The following is a 12584-nucleotide window of genomic DNA, read 5'->3' as shown; positions in this document are numbered from 1 at the left end:
ATGAGGCAGTTCTACCCTGTCCTATGGGGTCACTATGAGGCAGTTCTACCCTGTCCTGTGGGGTCACTGTGAGGCAGTTCTACTCTGTCCTATGGGGTTGTTATGAGGCAGTTCTACTCTGTCCTATGGGGTCACTATGACGCAGTTCTACTGTCCTATGGGGTCGTTATGAGGCAGTTCTACTCTGTCCTATGGGGTCGTTATGAGGCAGTTCTACTCGGTCCTATGGGGTCACTATGAGGCAGTTCTACTCTGTCCTATGGGGTCGCTGTGACTTGTAATCAACAACTTGACAGCAATGGGTTGTTTGTTGGTTGCATTGTCATCACTGCCTTCTTCTGCTCCTTTATTTTTGTTTTCTGTTACTTTTCTACCTTATTCTGAAATGTGGTGTGGACCCTGAAATCTTATGAGATGAAATATCTATGTGAATTACTTTATTCCTGATCTTGCACCCAATATCTAATCTCAACGTCACTGTAATTTAACCTCCAAATATCCATATATTCACCTAAATCAAGGTTTCTCCTCTTAAATTCTTTTTTTTATATTGATACCCTTACTCTCCCAGACTCACAAGTTCAAAACTTATGTCATCAATTGACCTTCTCTTCTTACTAGTCTCTTACTCTCTGTCTTTTTACAGAATTGTTCAACCTCTTCTCTTTATTACCACTACTAAAGTCCCCACGGAGACCTGTGGAGAAGTGGTTAAGAGCTCAGGCTGCTAATGAAAAGGTTAGCAGTTCAAATCCAGGAGCCACTCCTTGGAAACACTATGTGGCAGTTCTACTCTGTCCTATAAGGTCACTATGAGTTGGAATTGATTCGATAGCAAGGGGTTTGGTTTTTGTTTTTTATCTTCTCTTTTCCCTACCTCTACGTGTTTAAAATGAGTTACGGTGCTTGTCTTTAACATAAACAGACAGCACAGTAATGAACCCCGTTCCTTCTTGGTTAAATTTCATTTAGAACTATCTGTTTACTTCCTGCTAAACGCCACTTCCCTTCAGTGATTGTTACCATTAGATCAAAATGGCTTATGGCAGAAAGAAGTCTAATGGATTGGGTTACTTGCTGCCGTGTGTCTCAGAATGAAGTTTGCCGCAATAGAGCGTTCTACATTCATGATTAACGACATGCTAGAAATAAGAAACAAATATTATGCAAAGCCTTAATGTAATACAGCTAATTGCAATACAATAAAAAACACAGATGTTACATGGGCTTTTTTGTTTTGTTTTCAGAATGAAATTCAAAACCATTCTCCTGGCGTTTATCTCTATAGATATGATCCCATTCAATTTTTTTACTTTCCTCTTTTGTTAAGCTAATCAACACAAGAAGAAACCAAACTATTTGAACAAAATTTATCCTAAATGACAATTTAATAATAGTTATATATATGCAATTATAATCAAAAGAGACACAAAAAGAAATGGGAATTTGTTTTGTTTGTCCATAGGTCAATGATACTTTTAATGAGATTCAGTACATGAGTAGGTAATACTAAATCATTAAGTAGTAATATTGCTACAGAGAATACCCACCAATTCATCATTAAAACTAAATCCTTGTATCTACCTAATATCTATCATTTTATGGCTTATTATATACAAGGGAGGTATGTATTATTTGATTTTACATAATGGATGTAACTTCCGAAAGTACTGGACACTTTTAAATTTCATTATGACTTGCAAAAAGTGGATACTTTTATTGTGAACTTTTTATATCAGTACTTTTACCTAATATATTTTCCTTTCCATCTTTTTCCCCCTTACATTCTATGCCATAGTCAGTTGGAAATGCTGGGTGTAAAGGTTAATACATATTTTACATGTTGCATTAGCCATTTTAAGTTTTAATGAACTATTCTGACAGTATCCTCAATGCATTATATCTTATTTCTAAATTAATAATGAAATACATCTCTTAATGTGTCTCTTCTTCTCTCTACTAACAAGTATTTCTGAAAGAGCTGCAAGTGTGATATATTATCTGAAGTCATGAAACTGCCATACTCTTGACATCCTAAAAAACAAACCACAAAATATTTTTTCCATCACAAGATACAATCAAAAATCACAACTTATTAGAATAATGTATTATGTTATATTCTGACTAATACTTACAGTTTGACCTCTAGATCCACGGAAGTATTTAATAGTTATATATATTCACTTTATATTTACTTTTTTTATTCACTTATTCAAAACTGACTTGTCTCACTGCAAGAGTCTTGTTAAATCTACAATTGACTGTGACACCATAAATATAAGCCAAGAACAATACGTTAATACATGCTTTAGATACCAAGTTTTCTGTAATAGACGCACATAGTATTAAATAACAATAGGCACGAAGTCCCATAGCAAACTCAGGTCCCTGAAGGCAAATAATCTTCTGGCACTGTAGTAGATTGAACTGTACTGATAGGCCCCTCCAAAAGATATTTCAAAATCCTAAACACCAGTATCTGTAAATGTGACCTTATTTGCAAATAGGGTCTTTGAAGATATAATTAAGGACCTCAAGATAAGACCATCCTGGGTATAGAAAACCAAACCAACCCAATGCCTTTGAGTTAATTCCGACTCATGGAGACTTCACATTTTACAGAGTAGAACTGCTCCATAGGGTTTTCTTGGATGTAACTTTTACGGAAGCACGTTGCCAGGACTTTCTCCTGTGGTGCCACTGGGTGGATGTGAACTGCGCAGATGTAGGTTAGTAGTCGAGCATTACTTGGCCTCTGGAGCCCCGGTGGCACAATGGTTAAGAGTTTGGGTGCTAACCCAAAGGTCAGCAGTTCGAATCCACCAGCCACTCCTTGGAAACCCTATGGGCCAGTTCTACTCTGTCCTATAGGGTCACTATGAGTTGGAACCAACTCAACAGCAAGAGGTTTTTACTTGGTTTATCTTGCTTTTGAGAGATATTTCTGTGAGAACGTATATTTGATTCTCTGAGTAACCTCCCTCTCTCTCTCTCCCTCTGTCTCTCTCTCTGTCTTTGTCTCTCTTTCTCCTTCCCAACCTCACAGTGTGTCAGTGCTTCAGGAACATCTGCCCACTGCCCCTGTTTACCATGTTCCTAATCCCTGTTAGGGGTTCTGCTTCATAAAGGAACTGTGCTATGGTTACATGAAAAATAGAAAGCTCCTACAACAATTTTCGCCATCCATTACAACGAAGTATCACACTGCTCTCAGCTAGCTGGAATAATTTTCGGAGAGTAATTTCTCCTACAGAAATTCTCATAATAAAAAGTCATTTGGGGAAATGTACAAATGTAATATTACCCCTTCTTTTTTCTCACGGCTTTACCTTCCTTGAACCTCTTCAACAACACATCAAGATGTTTAAATAAGAACTCTCCACCAACTGTGCTTGAATCAGGCAAGAATGTACGGAAAATACATGACTGTAAGTCAGTGATTTAATTTTAGATTTCTGTCTAATAACTACAATCATATAAGAACTACACATTGTAAGTGCAGAGGAAACTTTTGATAAAATAAATCTAATTTTCAGTTGCCGCAGAACAAATCATTTGTTAACATCATGCAATAATTCAATTTAGCTTTTTAGCTCTGTTTCTGAGGAGTATGATTTAATTGTTAAGTTCATTTGCCTTCTTGATCAGTCATTTAATACAAACAAGTATGTATAGTGAGTGTGATTTCATATTATTCAACGATATTATAAATTTTATACTCACCATGGTAGAATAAATTGGAAGCTCCTTGAAAGGGTTAACAAGCAACAGGATGTCTCCAATAAAAGTCTGTTGGATAAAAAAGACATAAACAGTTTATGAACTGTATCAGTATCACCTCTAGATATTAGAAATTATATAACTTAAAATTATTGTGTACAATATAGGGAATAAGTGTAAATCACACCTTAAGATTCTGCATATTGTTTAAAAGTTTGTAATTAAAGGAATAGAAAAGTTAAATGCAAATGAAATAAAACTATTAATCTTTGCTCTATGGAAGCTATGACAAATGAAATGGTTGGATTCTAAGAATTTCTGATCCTAAAGTGAGGACCAGACTGAATAGAAAAACACAGTTAAAACACATGGCAACATATGTAGGAGAAAGTAAACAGTGTTAACGTGCTCTGTGGTCTTAGAATAAAATCATAATAATATACATAACTAAACAGTCAATAATGAGCAAAAAAGCAAATAAAAATATAATTTCTAATTTAAAAAAAGAGCAGGAAAGGAGAAACAAAAGTATAATGAACAGATGGAAACATAAAAATCAATAAAATAGTTGATCCAAATTCAAACAAATCATTAATTACATCAGATCTTAAGGTGCTAAATATTCTAATTAAAAGAGAAAGATTATCAACTGGACTAAAATGGTAACTATGTGCTATCGAAAGAGAAAAACTTTAAATATTAAACAAACAAACAAAAAACTTGTTGCTGTCAAGTTGATTCCGACTCATACCGACCCTGTAGGACAGAGCAGAGCTGCGCCACTGGGTTTCCAAGGAGGGTCTGGTGGATTTGAACTACCAACCTTTTGGTTAACAGCCGAACTCTTAACCACTGTGCTAGAAAATTTGAAAGTATAAGGACGAAACTAGTTACACATGCAAACAATAATAACTTAAACCAAAAAGGTGATACAGCAGTGCTCATTTCACAGAAAGTATGCTTGAAGGTAAGAAGCAGTTGTTAGTTTCCACGGAGATGATTCTGACTCATGGCTACATGATCTCATGCGTGTCAGATTAGAACTGCACTCCACAGGGTTTTCAATGGCTGATGTTTCAGAAGCAGATTGCCAGGGCTGTCTGTGTTCAGAGGCACCTGTGACCAGCTTCGAACTGCCAGCATTTTGGTTAGCAGCGGAGAGCTGCCACCCAAAGACTCCAAAAACAGCCATAAAGGCAGCCAACCCCTGGATTAGTACAGATGATCCAAATTCTAGGCAGTCTCCAACTACCTGCCACATTCTCCCTCCCCTCTTCAGATTTTACAATTTCTACTGATTAATGTGAAGAATAAAAAAAGCCCAGACTAACACTTCCCAGCCAGTGTTGAGGATCAGATTAGTAAAGTCTTCAAAGTTATGTGTAAATCCATCAGAGACTATGGAGCTATAGCAAAAGCCTCTGATGTGTGACTGTTTAGCATGTTTAGGGGGTGATACAGGGAAAGGGCTCCCTCCAACAGCATGGAACCTGGCTTGTCCCCACTCCGTCACTCCCCCACTGTGTCTCCCTCTCCCTAAAACAATACCACTTTTCTCTGCAGTGGAGATGACAACACCCGTCTAGGGAGGAACCGTGGCTAGGAGGGAGTTCACAAATCAAGTGCTCTGCATGGGGTACGCATGCAGTAGGTGCTCAATAAATTGAGAGGTTGTGCAGGCAAGCTAAAAAAATAGTCCTGAGTTTCCTTCAACCACGCGAGGGCTCACTATATTCATTTAACAAATATTTAATTAAGCACATACTCTGTGCCAGGCACAGACTGCTCTGGGCACTTGAAATACATCTGTTGGGGAAACTGAGAAAAGGATGAGGTCCAGGAAGCTTTCATGGAGGTGGGCATAGGTGTGTTGAGCCAGTTGGCAAAGAAACGTCCCCAGGAGCATGACTAGAAGCTGACACCTAATTACAAACAGGACACACTGCTCCATGCTCGACCCCTGGAGACCCGCTTGGTTCCCCTGGAGACCGGCTTGGTGGGACTTGTGGCTCACCAGAAGCAGCATCACCAGAGATAAGAAGGAACATTTCACAATTACAAAAGGATGTATCAATCAGGAAGATGCAGCAATTCCAAATTTCTAGCAACTAAAATCTAACATCAAGTAGATGAAGAAAATCTGACAGCAAAAAGGAGAAAAACACAAATTCACAGTGATATTGGGGAACTTTAAAAATATTTTCTTACTGACTCATGGAATAAGGAGACAAGTTTTGAAATAAATAATTTAACAAATTGACCAATGGACATATAGAACACTGTTACCAGCAGTGCAGAATATGCATTTGTTTAAATTGAACATTGACCAGTTTATATTAAACTTAAAGGAATTGAGTCACGTAGAGTATGTTTTCTGATCATTGTACAATTAAGATAGAAGTCAATAAGAATTCCCAGAAAGTCAGCAAATATTTAGAAATTATACAATACCTTTATTTATCCATGAATAAAAAAAGAAGCTACAATGCAAGAAAGAAAATATTTTGTATTGAGTGATAATTAAATTACAATGTATCAAAACTTGTGGAATGCAAATAAAGGATGCAAACTTGGTTTGAAAATTATAGCCTAAAACGCATATATTAGAAAAGAAGAAAGGCTGATAATTAATCATCTAAGTATCCACTTCAAGGAAGTAGTACATCAAATTATACAAGGAAAAAAGTACAATAAATAAATTAAATATAAGAGCAGAAATTAATGAAACAGTAGATGAAGATCAAAAGCCTTTAAAAATCTAATAAAATTGATAACACCCTAAGAAGATTGAGGAAACAAAAGAAAAGATACAAACTACTAATATAAAAGAATGATATCACTATCAATCCTGTAGACATGAAAATAGGTATGAGAGGATGTTATGAACAATTTTCAAGCCACTGAATTTGGATATTTAAATAAGGTAGAAAATAATCCTTGAAAAACTCATCTTACCAAAACTAACACAATAAGAGTAGAAAAAACAAACTAGTTCTTTGTAAATTAAATTGGACCTAGGTATAAAAACCTTTCCACAAAGAAAACTTTAGTTTTCACTGATGAATTATTCTCAACATTGACATACAAAATAAACAAATGTTATACAAATTATTTAAGAGGCAGGCAGAACCTTGATATAAAAACCTATTTCATATATTGCAAGAAGGAAGATTAAAAACTATCCTCCTGTAAAAATACATACACAAATCATAAACAAAATATTGACAAATTTAATCCAACAATTTATTAAAAGAATGATATACCATGACTAAATAGGTTTTATTCTAGAAACTCAAAGTTGACTTCATATTTGAAAGTCAACAAATATAATTTACAATGTTAAAAAAGAAAAATCATATGATAATCTCAGTAATTACAAAAAAAATTTGATAAAATTGAGTGCCCATTCTTGATTAAAAAATTAAAAATTAGAAAACCATTAATGCAATAGATCTTCCTTAACCTAATAAAATGTAACTAGTACAACGTGCTTAAAACATGGTGAAAGTTCTTCCCTGTGAAAACGAGTCAAGGATGCCTGTTACTGTCACTTCCATTCATCCAGGCAGTCCTACTCTGGGAGATAGCACAAGAAAATAAAGTAAAAGATATAAGGATTTGAAAGGGTGAAATAAAAGTTTCATTATTTGCAGACTATCTAGCAATATATATAGAAAATCCCAAAGAATTCCCAGATGAACGAATAATATTTACATATGAATTTAGCAAGTTCAGTGGACAAAAGATGAACATAAAAAGTCAAAATTGTGTTTCTTTAAATTAGCCATAAACAATTAGAAAATGAAATTTAGAAGGTACTAGTTATTACATGTATCATCAAAACATTTAAAATGCCTAGCAAGAAATCTATCAAAAAGTGAAAAGATTTCTATGCAAAAACTAAAAATTATTCCTGAAAGAAACTAAAGATGACCAAAGGAAGGATATATTATTTCATGAACTGGAAAACCAAATATTGTAAAAATCTTGATCATTCCCAATTGATCCATAGAGCCGATGTGGTATCAATGAAAATTTAATTGAAATTGATAAATTGACTTTAAAATATACATGGAAAGCCAAGGGTCAAGATTAGCCAAAACAATTTTTGAAGAACAAAATTAGGGAACTTACTCTATCATGTATCAAGATTTATTATATAGCTACAATAATTAAGATATTTCAGAATTTATTTCCAGACAGGCTAACAGATCAGTGCAACAGAAATCACATTCTAGAAAAAGACTACACTCAATGGACACCTGATTTATGATAAGGGTACCATTAAAAAGCAGTTGGTAAAGTTTTGTCTTTTTAATAAAGCATAAATATCTGTGTGGGAGAAACAATCTTGTGCTCTCCTTATGCCATGTGAAATCATTTCTACATGGGTCAAATACCGTAAATGTGAAAGTCAAAACAATCACTTCAAAAAGAAAATATTGCAGAATAGTTTCATAACCAAGGCCAAGATTTCTTAAACTGGACACAGAAAGTATTAACCTTAAAGAATTTTGTAATCATTACAAACTTCTCTTAATCTAAGAACACTGTTAGAGTAAAATGTAAGCCACATACCGGGAGATGATACTTGAAATATGTATATCTGGCAAAAAATGGATATCCTGAATATATAAAAACACCTACACATCAAGAAGAAAAAGAAACACAACTCAAGTTTTTAAAATTTCACAAAATAATTGAACGGACACTTCACAAAAGAAGATAATCAAATGAGCATATTGTCAACATCACTGATCATCAGAGAAATAAAATTAAAACTGTAATGGGATACTGCCACACAATTCCAGAAGAGTTAGAATTTCAAAAATAAATAATTAAAACAAAACATACTGATCATACAAAGTGTTGATGAGGATGTGGAAAGCATAAATTCTCATGCACTGCTGAAGGGCATGCAATTTGGCACAACCTCTTGCTATTTCCACCACATCTGCAGTTACTTCCTCCACTGTAGTCTTGAAACCCTCAAAGTCATTCATGAGGGTTGGAATCAACTTCTTCCAAACTCATGTTAATATTGATATTTTTACCTTCTCCTATGAATCACAAATGTTCTTAACGGCATCTAGAATGGCAAATCTTTTCCAGAAGATTTCTGATTTACTTTGCCCAGATCCATCAAACGAATCACTACGGCAGCTATAACCTTACAAAATGTATTTTTTAAATAATAAGACTTGAAAGTCAAAATCACTCCTTGATCCATGAGCTGTAGAATGGATGTTGTGTTGGCAGGCATGAAAACAACATTAATCTCCTTGTACATCTCCATCAGAGCTCTTGGAAGACCAGTTGCCTTGTCAAAGAACAGTAACATTTTGAAAGGAGTCTTTTTTTTTTAAGCAGTAGGTCTCAACAGTGGGCTTAAAATATTCAGTAAACCATGTTGTAAACAGGTGTGCTTTCATCCAAGCTTTGTTGTTCCATTTATACACCACAAGCAGAGTAGATTTAGCATAATTCTTAAGGGCCCTAGCATTTTTGGAACTGTAAATGAGCACTGGCTTCAACCTAAAGTCACCAACTGCATTAGCCCCTAACGAGAGAGTCAGCCTGTCCTTTGAAGCTTTGAAGCCAGGCATTGACTTCTCCTCTTTAGTTGTGAAAAGTGCTAGATGGCATCTTCTTCTAACCTAAGGCCGTTTCATCTACGTTGAAAATCTGTTGTTTAGTGTAGCTATCTTCATCGAATAGTTAGCTAAGTCTTCTCGATAACTTGGTGCAGCTTCTGCATCAGCACTTGTTGCTTCACCTTGCACTTTTATGTTACGGAGACGGCTTCTTTCCTTAAACCTCATGAACCCACCTCTGCTAGCTTCAAACTTTTCTTCTGTAGCTTCCTCACCTCTCTCAGCCTTCCTAGAACTGAAGAGAGTTAGGGCCTTGCTCTGGATTAGGCTTTGGCTTAAGGGAATGTTGTGGCTGGTTTGATCATCTATCCAGACCACTAAAACTTTCTCCATATCATCAATGAGGCTGTTACACTTTCTTATCATCTGTGTGTTCACAGGAGTAGTACTTTTAATTCCCTTCAAGAACTTTTCTTTTGCATTCACAATTTGGATGTTTGGCACAAGAGGCCTAGCTTTCAGCCTCTCTCCATTTTTGACATGTCTTCCTCACTAAGCTGAAACATTTCTAGCTTTTGATCTAAAGTGACAGACATGCAATTCTTCCTTTCACTTGAACACTTAGAGGCCATTGTATGGTTATTAACTGGCTTAATTTCATTATTGCTGTGTCTCAGGGAATAGGGAGGTCCGAGGAGAGGGAGAGAGATGGGGTAATGGCCAGTTGGTGGAGCAGTCAGAACATAAATACCATTTATTGATTAAGTTCACCATTTTATACGAGTGCAGCTCATGGTGCCCCAAAACATTTACAATAGTAACATCAAAGATCACTGATCACAGATCAGCACGACAGATATAATAATAATGAAAAAGTTTGAAATATTGCAAAATTTACCAAAATGTGACTAAGAGACACGAAGCAAGCACATGCTGTTGGAAAAATGGCGCCAATAGACGTGCTGGACACAGGGTGGCCAAAAATCTTCAGTTTGTAAAAACACAATAAGTGAGTCACAATAAAATGAGGTATGCCTGTATATGGCCAGTATTGCATAGCATCCCTTAATGTAGTGTAAAACCAAACCAAACCGAACTCATTGCTGTTAAGTCAATTTTGACTCATAATGACACTATAGTACAGAGTAGAACTGCCCCATAGGGTTTCCAAGGAGCGGCTGGTGGATTCAAACTGCTGACCATTTGGATAATAGCTTACCTCTTAAGCACTGTGCAACCAGGGCTCCGGTATATCGTAGATGAGCCTTTAGATAACTAGGCTAGGAGGCAGTATTAGTTTGGGAAAAATGTGTTTATCTACTTAATTTAAAATGTCCTTGAACAGAGAGAAACTTCAAATTTAAAACCAGCTTGTCAGCTTTAGTCTCTTGAAATGCTCTTAAAAAGAATGCCTAGTTACCTAGCGACTAGGTAGGAGGACCTGGCAGTCTACTTCTGAATAGAATTAGCCAGTGAAAACCTATGAATAGCAGCATAACATTGTGTGACACACTGCCAGAAGATGAGCCCCTCAGGTTGGAAGGCACTCAAAATACGACTGAGGAAGAGTTGCCTCCTCAAAGTAAAGTCAACCTTAATGATGTGGATGGAGTCAAGCTGTCAGGACCTTCATTTGCTGATGTGGCACGACTCAAAAATGAGAAGAAACAGCTGCAAACACCCATTAATAATTGGAACCTGGAATGTACAAAGTATCAACCTAGGAAAACTGGAAATTGTCAAAAATGAAATGGAACACATAAAGATTGATATCCTAGCATTAGTGAGCTGAAATGGACTGGTATTGGTCATTTTGAATCAGACAATCATATGGCCCACTATGCTGGGAACGATAACTTGAAGAGGAATGGCACTGCATTCTTCTTCAAAAAGAACATTTCAAGATCTATCATGAAGTACACACTTTCAGTAACAGGATAATATCCATATGCCTACAAGGAAGACCAGTTAATGACTATTATTCAAATTTACACGGCAACCACTAAGACCAAAGATGAAGAAATTGAAGATTTTTACCAGTTTCTGCATTCTGAAATTGATCGAACATGCAATCAGGATGCATTGATAATTACTGGTGATTGGAATGCGTAAGTGAGAAACCAAGAAGAAGGATCCGTAGTTGGAAAATATGGCCTTGACAATAGAAAGGATGGCAGAGATCCCATGACTGAATTTTGCAAGACCAATGACTTCTTCATTGCAAATACCGTTTTTCAACAACATAAACAGTGACTATACCCATGGACCTCGCCAGATGGAATACACAGGAATCAAATCGACTACATCTGCGGAAAGATATTATGGAAAACCTCAATATCATCAGTCAGAACAAGGCCAGGGCCAACTGCAGATCAGAACATCGATCACTCATATGCAAGTTCAAATTGAAACTGAAGAAAATTAGAACAAGTCCACAAGAGCCAAAGTACTAACTTGAGTATATCCCACCTGAATTTAGAGACTGTCTTAAGAATAGATTTGATGTGTTGAACATGAATGACCAAAGACCAGCGAGTTGTGGAATGACATTAAGGACATCGTACATGAAGAAAGCAAGAGGTCATTAAAAAGACAGGAGAGAAAGAAAAGACTTAAATGGATGTCAGAAGAGACTCTGAAACTTGCTCTTGAATGTTCAGTAGCTAAAGCAAAAGGAAAAAATGATGAAGTAAAGGAGCTGAACAGAAGACTTCAAAGGGTGGTTCAGGAAGACAAAGTAAAGTATTATGATGACAAGTACAAAGACCTGGAGATAGAAAACCAAAAGGGAAGAACACGCTCAGCATTTCCCATGCTGAAAGAACTGAAGAAAAAATTCAAGCCTCGAATTGCAATACTGAAGGATTCTACTGGGAAAATATTAAACAATGAAGAAAGCATCAAAAGAAGATGGAAGGAATACACAGAGTCACTATACCAAAAAGAAGTGGTAGACTTTCAATTATTTCAGGAGATAGCATAGGAAGGAAGAGGTCCAAGCTGCACTGAAGGCAATGGCGAAAAACAAGGCTCCAGGAATTGACGGAATGCCAATTGAGATGTTTCAACAAATGGATGCAGCGCTGGAAGTGCTCACTTGTCTATGTCAACAAATTTGGAAGACAGCTACCTGGCCAACCAACTGGAAGAGATCCATAGTTATGCTTATTTCCAAGAAAGGTAATCCAACCAAATGTGGAAATTATCGAACAATATCATTAATATCACATGCAAGCAAAATTTTGCTGAAGATCATTAAAAAAGTGTCTG

The 12584-nt window shown here is 36.1% G+C and overlaps 1 protein-coding gene across 1 annotated transcript in view; it reads right to left on the bottom strand.

Annotated features, from left to right (window-relative positions):
- Positions 1-12584, bottom strand: part of MYO16 (myosin XVI) — a 637778-nt gene that overhangs the window by 417646 nt on the left and 207548 nt on the right. Inside the window, exon 12 of the mRNA XM_004382940.2 lies at positions 3724-3789. Within this exon, the coding sequence (XP_004382997.2) occupies positions 3724-3789 (66 nt within the window). The remainder of the gene's footprint in view (positions 1-3723; positions 3790-12584) is intronic.

Source organism: Trichechus manatus, unplaced genomic scaffold (assembly GCF_000243295.1).
Source record: "Trichechus manatus latirostris isolate Lorelei unplaced genomic scaffold, TriManLat1.0 scaffold00102, whole genome shotgun sequence".
Classification (NCBI taxonomy): Eukaryota; Metazoa; Chordata; class Mammalia; order Sirenia; family Trichechidae; genus Trichechus; species Trichechus manatus.
This window is presented reverse-complemented; position numbering and strand designations above follow the sequence as displayed.